Source organism: Oreochromis niloticus, linkage group LG3, assembly GCF_001858045.2.
Source record: "Oreochromis niloticus isolate F11D_XX linkage group LG3, O_niloticus_UMD_NMBU, whole genome shotgun sequence".
Lineage (NCBI taxonomy): Eukaryota > Metazoa > Chordata > Actinopteri > Cichliformes > Cichlidae > Oreochromis > Oreochromis niloticus.
Genome location: NC_031967.2, coordinates 10,930,517 through 10,948,467, shown reverse-complemented (window position 1 = coordinate 10,948,467; position 17,951 = coordinate 10,930,517). Strand labels below are relative to the sequence as shown.

Here is a 17,951-nt window from a genome sequence, read left to right as displayed (position 1 = left end):
GACTCTCCTCTACAGCTCCAGTCAAACACAGCTTGGCTCAAAGCGCTGCGGCTTGTAAATAGGAAATTGCTATTTGGCAGTTCTTCAGCAAAGGTGTTTCCTCTTTATCAACCTCAGTGACTTCTTTGATTAAACTCGGGAGGCCAAGCTAAGATTGCATAATCACACTTGTTTGTGAGAACAGGGATCTGCAGCCTTCTTTCTTTTTTTAAATGCATGCAACTGCCACTTTATTAGCTACACCCGAGTTGGACCCTGAGGTGTTGAAAACATTCCTCAGATTGACGTGACAGCATCGCACAGTCTCTGCAGGGTTTTTTTTGGCTGCACATCCATGATGCGACTCTGGTTTGCGCCACATCTCAGAGGTGCTCTGTTGGATTGAGATCTGGTGACTGGAGGCCTTTCGAGTAGAAGGAACTCATTGTCACGTTCAAAAGAAGATTGAGATGACCTAAGAAGGCAGCCGTCAAAGGATGGGTGCGCTTTAATTAAAGAGATCGACATGGTAAGCAACAGGTAGGCTTGTGGGTTTTAAACAATGAGGAAATTGACACAAAGGGGCCCAAAGTCAATATCTCAAACACATTACAACACCAGCAACCTGAACTGCTCATACAATCCAGGATGGAGCCATGCTTTTATGCTGTTTATGCCAAATTCTGATCCTTACATCCAAATGCAGCATGAGCTCAAGACTGCACTTTGCAGTTGCAGTTCTTAGCTGATGGGAGTGATGTTCTGCATACCTTTCTTGTAACAAGTGGTTATATACTGGCAATAGTGCTGCCTTCCTGTCAGCTAGAAGAAGCCTGGTCATTCCCCTCTGACCTCTGGAGTCAACAAGACATCTCCACCCAACTGCTAACTGCATATTTTCTCTTTTTTAGGCCACTTTCTGTAAACACTAGAGATGGTTGTGTGGGGAAGTCCCAAACAGCAATTTCTTAAATACTCATACCAGCCAGCCTGCCAACGACAAACACATTATATTAAACAAACACTTCAATCACTTTTCTTACTCATTCTGATGATTGATTTGAACTCCAGCGAGTCATCGTGACCATGTCAACGGGTCTAAACGCACTGAGCTGCTGCCACGTGATTGGCTGATTACACATTTGTGTTGACGAGGAACTGAATAGCTGTACCGAATGAACACGTACATTAGCTTGCAGTTGAAGTTTACATTTGATTTTGGAAATATCAAGCTTTCTGAACATGTGTTGGGAAAATATGTTACAGCTACTTCTAATTTATTGTCAGTGGGGAAAAAAAACAATTTCTAATTAGTTAAACAAAACATTTAAGTCATTCTATATTTTGGCTAAGAAGTCCACTTCTCGTGTGCCTAGTATCTCAAGTGTCTTTCTTTTGTCTTTTCAACAGAAATCAAACACAATGTTTAAATGAAAGGAAGTAAACTCTGACATCCTGTTTTTGGGGAGGGCCCAAAAAACAGCAGTTTGGTTTTGTTGGGGGTGGGGGGTAGGGATATGGTAGGAAACGATCTGAGTTTTTTTTTTAATGTTTTTTCAAGTAAAACGTTTCAAGTAAAAACAGGCAGTGTTCAAAAGTGAAGAACTTATTTCGTCTTTGACTATAACCTCAGTCTGTATAAAAATCCAAACTCATTTTGTGATGCTTTTGCAAAATAAAAGCTGTCTTGATTTCATGCATCGGTCGATGTGTGAGTGTGTGTTACCACCAACACGCCTGGACAACAGGTTTTGTGAAGACATTGTTTAACAAACGGTGGAGAATTGCTGGCATCTCTGCAGCTCTTTGTCATCAGTTCCAGTCATTATTTACCAATCTGATTCCATCTCTCAGTTTATGTGTGTGCGTGATGACTGAACTGTGTAGTATGTTAATGTTTTCCAATGGAATAAGGCTTGCAATGTCACCCCTATCAAAATTTACCACACTTACTTCACCGATTGCCGACTTAACGCACAGCTCTGGCTCAGTGTAACTACTTTTTTAAAGATCTAATCTCATCTGTTTTGTCCGATTCTGCTCCGTTCACTCTCCACGAGGTCTCTCCAATCTCCTTCACCCTCGTTAAGTGGTGTCAGAGCAGGAAAAAATAAGCAATGGGAGTTGCCTTTGCGTTCCACCACATTATAAAAAACTGACATGATTGTTAAATAGACTCAGGATTGAGTGCCTGCCTTGTGTTAGTCTCTACATCCACCCAGTTTACGTCAGGAAGGGAAGCCAGTGTATTTCCTCCCCTTCTCTATCTAAAGGAAGTGCCAAAATAAGCATCAGCAGCGGAGCACCCAGGCTTGGACACCTTTCACACAGGCCACTCGAAGGGAGACGTTTAAGGAGTTCACAGCTGCAGAATCGCCATGAAGTCCGTCAGGGTTTTTGCTGTCCTGCTTCTAGCATCTGCCAATGTCTTCACACAAGGTAGGGCGAACATTCACACCGGCTACGGCTTGATCACATGCTGATAGAAGTCTTCAGCACTCTTTAATAGTTAGCAACAACCTTGTTTCTGTGTGGGGACCGTTCTGTAGAATGGCTGCCGTCACTGATTTATAGTAGGCTTTGTATCAAGATGACCGCCTCCACAGTTGTGTTCTGCTTTGGTTTGAGCACTGGTTAATGGTGCTTCCCTTTAACCCATGCGTTTCCCCCTTGGTATGTGCAATGATAAAGATCACAGCGATGGTCAAAAGTCACTTACGTTACTTTAAAGACATCCACTCAAACTTTTTGCTTATCCAAGGGAGATAAACTTGGAGCACATTTTTATGTGACTGTGTTTCTATGCCTCCAAATCTTAACAGAAACCTTCAAACTAACAAATCTGACAATTAGTTTCTGATTTTTGGTAAGTTTAATCAAAGCGAGTGAACAGATGTTAGATACGAGTCATAACCTCTGGGATGAAAAGCACCAGAGTGCCACATGGCTACTGACTTGTTGGGTTTTTTTTCCTTGTGCAGAAACAAAAGAACTTGGAAGCTTGTCTGTGCCGAGCAGATAGGTGATCTAACAGCAGATAGGAAGTGAGAATCAAACCGCCCCCTCTATCACAGAGACAGCAGATTATTGTCCTGAGCCTGACAGGTCCCAGGTGACAGACAATCTTCTTCCAAGGTTTAAGCGGTAAACAAGCTGGAGGAAACGCCCACGCCTGGTCCATTATAATTATCTGTGTGAGATTTTGTTCCGCGACACATAAGGAAAAGTAATGAAGTGTGGACCTGGTAGGATCCGAAACTCTCTGATGCTGGCAAATCTTTAGCTTTTGATCTTTAAACTTGCTTTGAAACACTTGAGGCTTGACTTGGATTTGTTTACGTGAATTAAAGGACTGAAAAGGCCACGATGCGTTCAAAACAATTTACACATACTTAACATTTAACTTTACCTTGATTTACTTGCACGAACGTAAACAACTCTCTGAATGATCCAACATACCGAAGACTCGCCTCGTACTCTTCCTTTAACGACTCAAAGACTCGCCTTAAATACTTTAGAGGGAGTCTGGCAGGGAGACTTGATTTTCCTTCCTGACCAGATTCATGAAAAACAGTCTGATCTTTGTGCGGTCAGAGCAGAAACGTCCTGTTAGCCATCAAGCAGCCAGACTGCAGTGAAATGCACTGAATGGATTCTCGATCGACAGCAGGAAGCTTAACACGGGTCAGGGAGCAACAATTGTATATGTCTGGGAGAGGATGCAGCTTCACACTGCTGCGACACTTGGAGCAGAGGACATCCACCTCGACATGCCGTAATCTCCTTCTCTATCTAGACTTTTCACCCCCTGTCTGACACGTTTGACCCTCGGTCGTCTCAAAAGCTGGCCTTTAAAGTTGCGCCAAACATTCACGATGCAGGACGGCGGTCAGAGCTTGTAAAGCAAGCCCGTGACTCAGTGAGCAAAACTGGGCATAAACATCTTTACAGTTTCAACCAACAATACGCAAGCATAGCACAAATACTAACTTACTGTAATAAGAAAAAAGTAATACTAACTATTTCCTTTCTCGGTTGGGTATTTTTAAGTATAAAGGTTTGTGCACATTAGAAAAGAACAGCAACAATGTCACCTAAGTTTTGTGACTTGTAACGAGCACAGTGTTGAGGGGAGACAAAGAATAGCATCGAAAATCGCTTCAGTCACTTCCGATCAAGGAAGTGACTGAAGCGACTTCCGATGGAACCAAAAAATTCCATTCCCATGAGTAATTATGAGAAATGCAGGGTTACCAAAGCAACCACAACGCAAAATCTCCAACCGAGACCATACAGGTGGACAATATAAGCCGTAGCCACATCTGCACCACCTGTGAAACCTCAAGCTGAGCATTTCTGCTGGAGCCATCTTACTGTTTTATAACCTGACGTGACGAGTGACGGCCTGATCTGATGGTGAAACCAAAGACTGTACATAAAAGATAGACATACCTTCCAGCGTATGCAGAAATACCTTAAACCTGGATCACAGTGAACAATCCAACCAAAGAAGGCACTCAGGAACATTATAAGACAGACATGCAGTCAAAGAATCCTGAACTGACATCTGGAAAAATTTCCAAACAGCAGATCTCATGACAGAAATATAACAGCAATCAGCAAAGTTTTAAAGAAAAAAATTAGATTTAGACTTCTGATTCTCTCAGTGTAGTTTTTGGTTTATTGGTATTAAAATTTAATTGAATTTAGATAATCCTTCAAATTCACTACTCAAACTGATTCCAGAGGCAGGTTGGACTTAACCAGCTACTTAGCCAAGTGTGGCAACAGTGAAGGTTTTGCAGGGCCCCTGGGTGGAGTCTGCCCCCTACTCTCTGCCATCCTTCCTGTCTACTCTCTGAACTGTCCTGTGAAAATAAAGGCTAAAATGCCAAGAATAAATCTTTCAAACAAAATCAAATTGCTGTTGTCTGAAGATTTTCGGTTTTTAGATGCAATGAGTTCAACAGTGAGCTGGTGTTGCTTGTAGATTTTCTCTGGATAGAGTGTTAATCTCTCTTGAAACCTCTCCACAATCACAAATATCATTAAATAACCATCAAAAGACTTTTGTGTGGACCTAATCAAATCATTTTTCTTAACTTCCTTCATAATTTCTTCATACCACGCAGAAAATGAGCCAAACTGACCTCCAATATTATTTTTCCCCCCAGATAATATGAAAGTATTTTCATGTCTCTGTCTTTATCTTTTCACAGAAGAAAACTTAAACTTAACCACAACCACAACAATAGCACCGGGACCGCCAACAAATCCACCAACAACAACAAATACGACAACAGTAAAGGCAAGAACAGCAGCACCTCCCTCTCCTCCTACAAATATGACCACATCTCCTCTGGATGGTGAGTGTGTCTTAAAGCCCTCTTCCAAATTTCTTTGCATTTCACTTTGCTTTATTGTTCTGTTTCATGGAATTTACATGCATCTCCTGAGCACGAAAAAGGTTTCTCAAAGCTCACCTTAAAAACCACTTTTAGGACACACCTGTAGATGTAGAAGCATGGTTTGTGACCTTACAAATACTCCAGTATGCAGTTTAAAGATATTTAAAATACAGTGGATTTAATGGTAATAAATAATACAGGGTAGGAAAGGAAAAACCAGGACAAGATGGTGTGCTTTCAAAAACAAGCTAGTTTGGGCTAAAGACTGCTTGTTTATTTTATCGTCAAGCTCCAACAGATTTTCCTACAACCCTTCATTGCATTCTGTTTTCTAGGACACATGCCTAAAGCCAATACTACGTTAGCTACTGCTGCTGCTACTGCTGCTGCTACATCCGCATCCACCCAGAATGACTCTTTGACTTCTGAACTAATGAACAAGAAGAGCAGTGGAAGTAAGGCTCTGTATGAATTTATATGACATATGTGGTTTGTTGAAGGGTTTCTACATGTGCTTTAGTACAGAGAGGATTTAAATGAACTTCATTTTCTATTCAGAAATAATGTGTAACAATGTATATGGAATGCAGTTTGACATAGATACTTTTAACATATTTCATGAGGTTTTTTCTTTTTTATCAGCTCCCACTAATGTCTCTCAGAGTGAGCATTCTGGTGGCCAAAGCAGAGCAGGTCAAGGTAAGTGTGGCACATGTGAGCTCCTCAGTGATAGGCATAGGTTTCTTCACTTGTTACAAAAATGATGACTATGTTTGAAGCGTTTTTCTTTTCCTTTCTTTGTTTTCTGAACAGATGACACCGATCCTGACCAGGACTTAGGTACACAATAAAATAAAATGTGATCATGCGTTTTTTTTAAAGCATTAAAAACATATCAAACAACTAAAACGGTTTGTTTTTCAAATGAAACAACGCTGCTCTTCACTGTCCACAGGTAACCCTACTCCTGCCCCAGGTACAGTACTGTTTGTATGACTGTTTGCCTCCCTCTCTTTCTTTTTCCTTCTGTGCTCTCTTCTCTTATTGATAACCATCCTTCAGCACTTCCTTGTTGAAAATGTTGAAATTAAAAGAAATCCTCAAACAGCTCCACACATTATAATTGAAACCAAAACCAGAGTAAAAAAAAATTAATCAAGTTAATTTATGAAATATATAAATAAATAATGAATCTAAATGTGACAGGACAACAAACCACCAGTGACTCTCAAAGCAGATCTTCAAGGACATTATCACCTCCCACTAAAAGAACTGCTCAGGAGAACAGTCCCGGTAAGTGATCCTGTGTACGAGTGAGCTAAACGTGAGGTCACGAATGGACGTTCCAACCGTGTTTAATCAAATCAAAATGTGTGTCGTTGAAAGGTTCTCAGGCGGGCCAAACAAAGGAGAAATCAGCAGGTAACAAAGCTAATCAGTTTGACTTTGCACACCAGGGATGCAGCAGCTGCAGCCTCTCACAGCTGAATCTGTATGGAGGACCAAAGCTGCCAATAAAAATATAGACACTAAATAAATGGTATATGATTAAATGCCACCAACGAGTAAACATAGATATTCATTCATTCATTTCAATTTCACTGAGTCATATTGAATGATCTTGATATGTAGCTCTTCTGGTCCTCCATATAATTGACTTATCATCCAGAGATGAACATGAATGAATAGACTGTGAGTATCGTTTGTTGAAAAACCTTGAACTTGAAAGCACAAAAAAGCTTCAGAGCAAAGAAAAAAATGGAAAAAGAGTCAAAACAGAAAACTAGTTTCCTACTGGGGATTACACTATCAGCAACACTGCAAGCAATTTGGGATTCCTGATTACATATATCTGATGTGTGGGCAAAAATTCACGGTAATTACTGAGATTAGCATTTGCCCAGCCCACTGACTCTGCCACCTCAGAGGGCTGAATCATTCCACAGCGGGGCTCCAAAACCTTTAAAATATCCCAATAAAATCTTGTTTTAAAAAAGGTCACATATTATGTCGACAGACTTTTGAATTTATTTATTTATTTTTAACTTTTTAATGATTTGGGGGATAAAACTCTGCACTGCAATGCAGAGTTCATGTTCACGGGCTGGTAGAAGGGCCGTTAAAGGTCGAAAGTCCAAACTGAGTCGTGCTGCAGCTGCTACATCACTGCTCTGCCCTTTGGTTAGACGCTAATGTGGAAGACGCACGTCACACCAGATGGATGCTGATGGCCGTGTCCTTCATGTCCCCCTCCCTCAGATAAAAAGCTGTGGTGGCTTGTGTTGCCCGCCATCCTGGCTGTAGCTGCTATCGCCATCGTCCTCAAATTCAAATCCAAGAAAGTCCACAACCCCACAGGTACATGCTCTGCCAGGACGCCCATGTATGAGTGCTTACACTGGGATTTATCATTTGAAAAATTATTTTAATTCAAACAAGCGTGTGTGCTTATCAATGCCTTCTGTTGTCTTCTGCTGAACAGAAACCGTCGACACTGGAACTGAGAAGTGAGTTTGATATTAAAAGATCAGACAGATTATGCCATTTTCAGGGTGTGTGAAGAAAAGCCAAACATTTATCTCTTTAAAACCCTTCACAGCGCATCTTTCCAGAGAGCTGACAACAGCAAGGATGGCGTCATGCTCCTCGGAGTTAAGTCATCAGGAGGAGAAGAGAACGGTGAGCCGCCTTCCCTCTATTTCCTGCAGCAGGTTGCTCCCGACTTCCCTCTGTTTGCGCATTCTTCCATCACTTGGAGAAACTGTTTCTCTAGACACCGAATTTCAATTATCCCAGGGAAGTGCTAGGCTTTTAATATCCTCATTGTACTGTATGGGGCTTCTGGGGCTTTAGCTGGGCAGCAGAAGGTGTTTCCTGTGATTTCTCGCCCCCCGCCCTCAAACAAGCAGCAGGGCTTGAAAGATAGGGACTTCCTAACATAAACGCAGATTATTTTGGACGCGACCTATTGTGCACTGGGTAAATGTCAGCGTGGCCCCACATGCTACGGAGGCGTGCGTGCGCAAAGGCACGAGCACATCCACGGGCGAGCATGTCAAGCATAGTTTGCGCACACACCCTAAGTTAACCTGCTATAAAACACAAGCTAGCCAACGAATGCAATGCCTTCCTTCCCAGTCAGGCCTGGATGCCTTGGCAGGGAAATGGAATAAGGCTTCAGGAATTCTGATGAGGAAAAAAAGAAGGGTTTGTTTTGTTGCAGGCTGCTGGAGAGGAGCTTTAAATCAGCAAACGCATTCCCACCAAACACAATAAGATGAAAATCATAATTTAACGGCCTTTTGACTTTTCAGGTTGGAAAATCAGTTTGATGAATTTCTCCTGTTCTTTTGTGTGTTTCAGCTGAAGCCAGATAAGAAGAGTCACCATCGTCGCCCACACACCGATGGTCTGAGAAAGCTGTTTTGATCCTAGGTCTCCTTTTTTGAAGCTGTAATGAAATTTTTTTTTTTTTTAATAAAAGAGGCTTTCAAGTGTGATTCTGTATGCGGAGAGCAGTTTTATGAAGTAGGGCGTGTGACTGCGATGATAAATCTTAAAACAAATGAACTTGATCTCAAAAGTAAGGACTGCAAAGCTCATCTAAAGAAGCTGACCCGCCACCTATTAAATGGCAATGGTGACTTATTATTTATGCAGCCTTTATTTGCATCCCGTGCAAACTACTGCCGCAACCATGTTTCCTGTGTAGTGACCCCAGATCCTTCACGTTAGTCTTATCATAAGCTTTATAACTCTGTAATCATCCTTTCGTTACGTTCTTACCTGCCATTTACTTTTTACTTGCCTTAAGCCATTTTGCTGATTATGAAGGTTTGGGGTTTGTTTGATGTGCGCTCCATATTTGCTGTTAGGACGACTTGTTTGCGCGTGTAACTCAGCTCACATAGGAATTTGCTGCAACAGAGGGTCTGTTAAAGGTTTTTGTGGGGGGTTTTCTACAAATGTTGCACCAAAGCATACATAACTAAAGCAGATGCAAAAGGCTGTTTGGATTTATAGACACTGGAACTGCTTAATGCTTTGTGGCTGGAATTTGTCATCATCAATTTCCTCAATAAATCACTAGAAAATGTCTTTTTTGTGCTGCCCTGTTTTTTAACATATGTATACATATGCATCCTCTGAGAAATCTGAAATAGCACCTAGGAGATGTTCTAAATGGATAATTAAATCATTAAAATAAATTAAAAGTTCTAATTTATATACATATCTGCAGAGTTTATTGTATTTGATTGCGGTTCTTTGTGAGCTAGATGCAAGGACACCAATGGTGTGAGTTGAGTGATTCACCACTAGAGGGAGCCAACAGGTAACTCAAGAATGAAAGGGCAAAGAAATGTTCTTGGCGTATATATATATATAACATCAGAAATAAAATCTCTCATGACCTTCATTTTGCTCTGATTCACACACTGCCCTGTTAGGTCTGACCGTGGCCTTCGTAAAATGAGACCGGGTGACAGCTTGGACTGTGGGCACGTTTCCATCAAAGACACAGGGAGCAGGTTGGCAGAAGACCCTCCACACACAAATAAAATGCGCTAACAGCTGTGGCCGGGGCTGTGACATTCAGGGCATCGTGGCGAGCTTTCTTCGCCATCTCCCTCTCCTGCTCAGTGTGTTTGTCACCCCTTTTCGACCCCTTCTCCTCTCTTGACTCTAAATAATCAATATGTATCTTTACCTTTGATTTTCTCCCACATGCTTTTGTTCCTGTTGCTTACAAACCTGAATCCTTCTGTCTTTTTACATTTTAAGGCACAAGTCTTCTTAACTAAAAGTGCATGCTTCGCAGAATAAAAGGAGATCAAAGTAATCCTGTACTCTGGGATAAAAATATGGAGTTAGAAATGAGCATAGCGGGCCTTCTTTAACTGCCATTTCAAACATTCACATGAAAGTTGAGTCATTTTATTTTAATAGCACATTTAACAACAGCAGCACTCGACCCAAAGCGCTTAACAGTCGATGCAGTTAGAGGGGACAGTAAAACAGTGCATCTGAGGAAGTAAATAGCAAGGATTACAAAACGGATGAATAAACTATCAACGCATCAAAGATTGTTTACTCGAGTTTCCATTTACATCAGCTGTGGGACACGATCTGAGCTGAAATGGGAGATTCCTCCAAATCTGCAGGCAGACAGCTTTAAATCCGAGAAATGAATAAAGAAGTCTGACAGGAGCAGTTGTGATAATGACCTAAGTGACCTGGGGCAGAGTATAGTGCAAGCAGATCAGAAATGTAAACCACTAAAGCCTTTAAAAAGCTAGGAAGGGAGCGATGCGCTTTCTTTTCTTAGCAGCTGTTAAAAACCAAGCTGCTGGATTTTGGATCGTTTGAAGTCGTGAAATAGTTGAATGGGTGTCAGCCCCGGACACAGTGCTTCACAGATGACCAGCCAACAAGTTACAAAACCATGGAGTGGGGATAAAAGTTGACTTTTTTAATATTGCCTAGATGTAAACGAAGCCTCTCAGAACATTTTTCATTTGTTAATTAAAACTGTTCAAACTGCCTGTGAAAACAGAGATTTTGAGCTCACTGTGCGACACATAAAAGCCTTTTATGTTTGAATTTCTAAAGTGATAAATTAAAGCCTTCGTGACCCACAGACTTTAAAGAATAGGTTTAACTTTTTTCTGTGTGTGTGTGTGTGTGTGTGTAAGTCCTTTTTTAAATGTACAGTACTGTGCAAAAGTCTTGAACCATCCCCTAATTTCTTTATATTTTGCTTCCAAGGAGCCAAACTTTCAATATTGAGTCTTTAAGACCGCTTATTAAGAGTTGTTAATTGGATACTGGCTGCTTTTTCACTCATTTTCAGTCCAGTGCTTGTACCTGACCATTTTCAGAGGAATGCTTTGTTTGTTAAGCCACTTCACACCCACCAATGAATCATTCAGACATAAAAAGACACCTAACTCAAGGGATGAACCACTGCTGTGTAACAGACCAATTTTTAATTGTAGCTTTAGTCACTTTGTTACTTGCAGCCTGCTGTTAAAACACACAATTCGTTGAGAACTATTCCTGAAGACGACTCTGTCTTTGGCTTATATACTTGCAATTTCCACGTATAGTTGCCTGTTTGTTAAAACAAACACACTTATTGGTCTTTTTCATTTCCTCCATCTGCTCATGTGTCAAAGACGTTGCTAAACTATAAGATATATAAGAGCACGTTAAAGAAGAATTTATCTGAGTAAGTTATAACTACTTGCTCTGCTGTGACAACCAGCAAAACGCAGCTACACACCGATATGAACCCCGGCACATGCAACCTGCTTTCTCCTGAAATGCAACTCAGCAAAAAGCTTCTTGTTATTTATTTTCCTAGAGGGGGCAACGAGGTGCATGTTTTACTGGATGGAGGCGAGTCCCAGATTGGCATACCACGTGTCCTCAAGGGGATAAGAGAAGGCTCATGTGAACCAGAATGGATTAGTAACCCGAGACCCGACACGTTTCATCTTTTGCTTCATTCAGGGAAACAGGAGTTGGGGAAAAATTATCAAGCAGATTCGGATTTGACTCGACTTACTGACAGGGGGTTAAGGTCGAACGCAGCAGTGCCTCACATTACGGGCCTGCTCTCAGCTGTTTCAGTGGAGCAGATGTTTGACGCACAAAGCAAAACGAGCAGAAGTGGGTTTGATCTTACGCAGACGTGCAAACGCACTGCACCTCCTGAGCTCAGACAAAATGTTACTACACACTTGTTAACAACGGCCACAAATGCATTCAAACTACTTGCACAGTATTTTAAAAATGCTTGTGTTGTAGACACTGCATGAATCAGTTTGCTGCTCCATTTTCGCCCAGGCTACTGCAGCTAACTCACACTGCTGCAAATTACAACAACACCTGCAAGATAAGAGCCAGAGCTTTGCAGGACAGGTCTCGGACACAGTGTCTGGAATAAATCACACATGGTGTCCTCTTCATGGCAGATTTTCAATATATCATGAAGCTGACACTCGAGATGATAGTTTTTAGAATATAAAAGTGTCTAGATTATTTTAAACTTTACTCGATGACCTGAATAAATATCTTGTCAAAGGAATCTCTTCTTGCTTGTAAATTTTAATTGCAGGGTGTAAAATGTTGATTGCTGGCTTTGAAACGATTAGATACGGAGTTTTATGTGCTGGACTGTGCCCTAATACAGATGATGTTAAGAGGCACTGCATAAGAGCTGGGAAATTATTTTACTTCTACTTGTAATCTACCTAAAGTACAAGTACTCCTTATTCAGAGCCCCTGACCCACTTCTACCCTTTAGACAGCTACTAACGACCTTGTATATTTTTCATAAATGTCAGTCCAAACCTCATTACCACCGCCTCCATAATCACAGCTCTTTCTGTCCTTGCTGTGTTTCTCTGCACACAAGTTTAACTTTACCAAAGTCCTTGCTTACCTAACACTTGTCAGTATATTTCTGCATCTACAAAAGCAGCAACATTAAAGAATGTGACTTTTTTTCCAGGGCATATCTAGTTCCCCCCATGTGACCGGTGGAAAACGCTTGGTCTCTCCGTCTCTCTCCCTCGCCCACTGGATTCCATTACCCTTTAGCCAGCAGAGCTGCTGGGGGTAAGAGGGTCAGATCCAATTACTGGGAGAAAAACTCTGTTGAGACTGTGAGTTGTGAGAGACAAACCCCTGATGAACTGAACAACTGTGCTCGCCGCGTTTCCTGCCAAATGTATACACACAATACAGTAAGACAAGACATTTTTGGCTCAGCGGCTCTATAGTCAAAGGGCTTCCTCCTGCCTCGCATTACTGAAATTCACATTTTGATCTGGTTTAAACGAACATCCTGGGAAATGTTTGCACACTTTACTCATAACTGTACTTTTGGGAAGTGAAACCCACTCAGAATGGACTCCATCTACTGATCTTCTGTGTTGGGATGAAGGTCTTTCATACGGCAGTGTGTCCTTTTGATGAGGACATTGTGCACTCTGTGTTTGGGGTGAGGTTTACAAAAAAATTTGAGATGAATCCAAGGGATTTATTTTCTGCTTTTGCCTCATATTTTCAAGCTAGTACCGTTGTATCAATACAGCTAATAAAATTATGAATAAAAAATGCTGTTTTTAAAGGGACCACATGAGAATCTGGGACTGTTGTGGAGGGCCACCATAATAAGATTACAAAGAGATAAACTTGATACTGAACAGTAATGAGTTCAGCTTATTGGTGCAGTCCCAATCGATCATGTGGCACCTTGGGAATATTAATTAACCACCCCTTCTTTAAAGTGTGTAGTAACTTTTTTTTTCCCATGTGTTTACTTTTTTCTTTATTCCTTTACCTTATTGATTAAATAAAAATATTTTTGCGTTTTCTGATCAAACAGCAATATGAAAACTCACAGGGGTTGGTTACAGGCTTAAACATAGCTCGAGGTCTCTCTCTATAATACTGAAACAGTCATAGATCGCTTATTAACATTTGCTGGTGAGCCATAATCTACCAAACAGGTGGCTGAAGTGTTGAGTGCATATTAAAACACGTTTCGGGCGAAGTTAACGCTTTACAACACTTCTTTAAAACGAATAGAAAAACGTTACGGCATGTTTTCTTGCCCACGTAGCAACACAAGAAATAACCCCCAAGTATTGGTCAATGAATTAATTTAAATGCTATTTCGCAGCCAATCGGAAAGGAGCTGTGTCCCGCGTCCAGCGCCTGATTGGTCAAGCCCTCTGGTCAGCTGAGTAGACGAAGGTATAAATAACCCCCAAAGTTTCACCCCGTTGCAGTACGTTTGACTGTCAGTGTGTGTGTTTGTATATGTGTGTGTGTGCGCGAATTTATTCATGAGGAACCGTCTAAACTAAGTTATTTTGTATTAAATAATATTTAAGGTGAGTGGTTTAATGCTGCGAATGAGGGTCTTTTAAGCTAGCAGTTAAGAATTGAGAGGTTTAATTAGTTATTTGTTTAGGGTTTTTTACGGCTTTTTATCGTTAAGGGCTACATTTTGAAAGTTTTAGCATCCTGAGGTAGCTACCTCAGTTAGTCACTTGTTTAATTATAGCTCAAACCATCCGCTTGGACTGACACAATGACGCTACCACGTCTATTTTCAGGCAGCTTTTCTAAAACCACGGGGAAACGGCCGACTCCAGGAGAAACAGGCTATCACCATGGTTGCTACAAGCACGTTAAAGCCCAAAAGCAGCGAGTGTGTTTCAGAATTGGCGGATAGAAGATATGACCACGGTTGCATTGATGCAGGTGAGCTTACTAGTGTTTTCTTTTTGTTTGTGTAGCTAACCTGCTAGATGCTGGATACTTCTAGTTGTGCGCTTGTTTATCCCTGTGTGGTGCATGGCTGCAGCAGTGGGGAGGAGGAGGGGGCGGGTACAGATGAAGTCATCCCTTCAGTTTGTCTGCTAAACAGCAGCCCACGATTAAAGGCAAATCTGAGGCTGTCTTTCTCTGCACACTGCTACAAGATTGTGCTGCAGAAACATGATATTTTGTGAGTGTGCAGCTCAGACTCTTGAGATGGTATTTCTTTTTTAAGGGACTGTTGACACATTCCCACAAGGCAGCTGAAAAGCATACAAACACAGACCCATTCCTTCAGTCATTGGTGGAGTTGAAATCTTGAGATTTGTCCCAGTTGACCTCATAAAATACCTTTCAATTTTACTGCAGCTGATATGATTAAGTCAGGATTATCCGACCTTTAAATGTTTATCTTGCCTTGTTTTCCCAGGACTGGACTTCTGGGATCACTGCTTAGATGAGCCCCAGAGAGCCGCAGATGCCACTGAGGACAGAACCTGTCAGCAGCTGGCAAAGATGTTTGAAAACTGCCTTTCGCGGGCTAAGAAGACAATGCTACACTGCTCCTCTGTGCTGGTACCAGAGAAGCTAACGCGGAGAATAGCTCGTGAAGTCCTGCGGCTGGCATCTTGCGAGCCCTGCGGCCTTCGCGGCTCTGTTCTCTACGTCCACCTGGAGCTGGACAAGGGATGCAAGCAGCTCGAACGCATCGTGTACGATGCCACCGTGGTGCCTACATTTGAGCTGACTCTTGTTTTTAAGCAGGATGGCACCGCCTGGCCCAGCCTGCGCGACTTTCTTTTTATGGGAACCTGCTTTGCGCCGACCTTTAGGCACGCACTTAAACTGAGTCCAGGTTTCCGTCTTGTTAAGAAAAAACTGTACTCCTCCTCGGCAGGTACCGTGATTGAGGAGTGCTGAACTTTTGTAGGGACTGGGGATTTGGATATTGGGTTTCCTGTTGGGAAATGCACTTCTGCCCAAATGTAAATGACACTCCAGTGGTGTCACGTTTTCTACAGTGTTTTTGTACAGCGCAGTGTTAACTATTAGCCAGTCAGCTTTGGATGTAAAGTCAGAAGCTTGTGCATCAGAAAGCCTGATTGTTCTGATTCAAGTCTTTTTTCTTTTTTTTTAATCAGTAAATTGTAATGTTCTGGGTGTTTGTGTTTTCTCTAACATGCGTTGCTCAAACACCATTTGAAGTTGTACTTTTTGCAGATGAATGTAAACCTATCCCAAAGTGTGAGAGGGACATACTGTCGGGTACACTTTTCTTAAAGACACTAGACACTTTCTTGAGGCATCTGTGTGTTTCCAGATACGTTGAACGCTCAGCCACAGTGAGCACACACAGGGCTGAATAAGAGTCTGACATTTAGTCTGTTGGGGGCCATATTCTGGTTGTGTGATGCTGTATTTAGGGCTGCGGTTGTTTTTAAGACTATATGTCTTGTGTAGATGCTGCTGTCATGGTGTGGGTCTTCCCACACTATAGGGGAATATGTGGATGCCTTAAATCTCATGCACATTTTTTTTCACACAGCTATGTCACAGCTGCGTCTCTTTGTAAATGTTTTATTGCATTTTTATTTTTTTACCCCAGAGACTTTATAAATTATTAAAGAATGGTTCGCCCAAGTGATGTGTATTTGTTTTAATATTTAACTTGTTAAAAAAAAAATCCCAAGTCCCCCTCCCCCTTTTTATTTTTTAACTTTCCATTGTTTTTCAAATTTGATGTTGAAACAAACTGAGTTGTCTGTTTGGACAATAAAATCACTTTAATGTTCATTTTTGATTCCATGTGTGCTCTTTTCTCCATTCTTATATTGCCATGGATACCCTGTCATGGCAAAGCCTGCTAAACGGGGATAATGCACCTTTTAGACAGAGCAACAGGCGTTACAAGATCTTGACAAGAATGTGGCACTTACTTCCTCCATCCTGCCCGTGACATCAATCTTAAGTTTAAATTAAAAGCTGTTTGCAATTGTTTGTAAGTGAATAGGTGCATAGAAATAACCAAACCTTTGTTATTCAGTTGTGCATTTCCAAGTATTAACGATGACTCACGCTATCACAGCTCTCAATACTGTTGTAGAAGTCTTTGTGCTTAAGTTTAATAAGATATTGATCCTTAAAAGCTTAAAAATGTAATTTGTTCTGCAGGTTTGCACATGCCACTCTCCTGACTGCTCATAAAGCTCACTGGCTGCTGCTGTGTGTACCTGCAGTGTTTGTGTGACATTTCTCTCATTGTCTTGAATGGTTGGGATTTTAAGAAACTTGTGAGAAATCCGAGTGAGATGAGCAAAAGATTGAGACTCGTGCATGACAAGATTCTTCCCAGTTTTGCTTTAATAATCAATTACTGTCATAATTGTTTTTTACATTTGTGCAAAAGTTTACAAGTTATGGCGACACGCCGGTCATGCTCAAGTGGCGAAACAGGCCGCAGGGGTTACAGCAGGTTAATGGCAGAGTCACATGATGTTGTGCAAGATGCACTGCATACAGTCCTTGTGCAGGACAATGAAGCTCTGATCGTCTGGTTGGCGTCACACGTAACAACCTCTGATCCCGTTGCTTTGCTGTGCTAATGTGGGTCAGCAGCGCAGATCTGAACTGCGAAGCCCATAAACACAAAAGATCCACAAAGAATATGTGCTATACTGTTCATCGCTATGTTTAATATTTCTATATATACACTATCAATCACAGGTTTGGACACACCTTGTCATTTAATTGTTCTTCTTTATTTTTTTTTACTTTATTTTTTATGTAGCAAAGAAAATAACTCTAAATATGTTTTTGATGTCTTCAGTGAGAATCTACAATGTAAATAGTCATGAAAATAAAGGTGTCCAAATTTTAGACTGATAGTGTACTACACTTGATTATTCATGGCCGGAAAAAACAGGTTAAATTGAAGCCCAAGTTACAGTCTAATTTCCTCGTGTCCCCATTGTTATATAGATTTACTTTAGGCCTTCTCATTCCACCTACTACATCTTGCAAGGATCTTTGTCAATAAGTCCCTTGCAACATTAGCATTTGCCCCTGATTTATGGTCCTTGTCCATGAAAAGGCAGAGTTGGCAAATCCTCCTACCGAGGGAGGCTTTGCCATAATATCTTGCCTCATGGAAAAGTACTGAGGCCCTTGTCATGCTGCTGCAACCAAAAAAGAAAAAAAGGAAAATCTTAGCTGCACTGTACTGGCTTG

The 17,951-nt window shown here is 41.3% G+C and overlaps 2 protein-coding genes across 2 annotated transcripts; both read left to right on the top strand.

Moving 5' to 3' along the window:
- Positions 1–2,173: 2,173 nt before the first annotated feature.
- Positions 2,174–9,485, top strand: LOC100703830 (eukaryotic translation initiation factor 4 gamma). The gene is made up of 12 exons (XM_003452387.5): positions 2,174–2,418; positions 5,199–5,345; positions 5,723–5,842; positions 6,030–6,086; positions 6,201–6,227; positions 6,343–6,363; positions 6,594–6,680; positions 6,774–6,809; positions 7,647–7,745; positions 7,870–7,894; positions 7,987–8,066; positions 8,751–9,485. Exons 1-12 carry the CDS (start codon positions 2,358–2,360, stop codon positions 8,762–8,764), a joined length of 774 nt encoding a protein of 257 aa, XP_003452435.2. The 5' UTR covers positions 2,174–2,357; the 3' UTR covers positions 8,765–9,485.
- Positions 9,486–14,141: 4,656 nt separating this feature from the next.
- LOC100711057 (DNA damage-inducible transcript 4-like protein) lies at positions 14,142–16,517 on the top strand. The gene is made up of 3 exons (XM_003452413.5): positions 14,142–14,293; positions 14,519–14,666; positions 15,154–16,517. Exons 2-3 carry the CDS (start codon positions 14,576–14,578, stop codon positions 15,642–15,644), a joined length of 582 nt encoding a protein of 193 aa, XP_003452461.1. The 5' UTR covers positions 14,142–14,293; positions 14,519–14,575; the 3' UTR covers positions 15,645–16,517.
- The last annotated feature ends 1,434 nt before the right edge of the window (positions 16,518–17,951 follow it).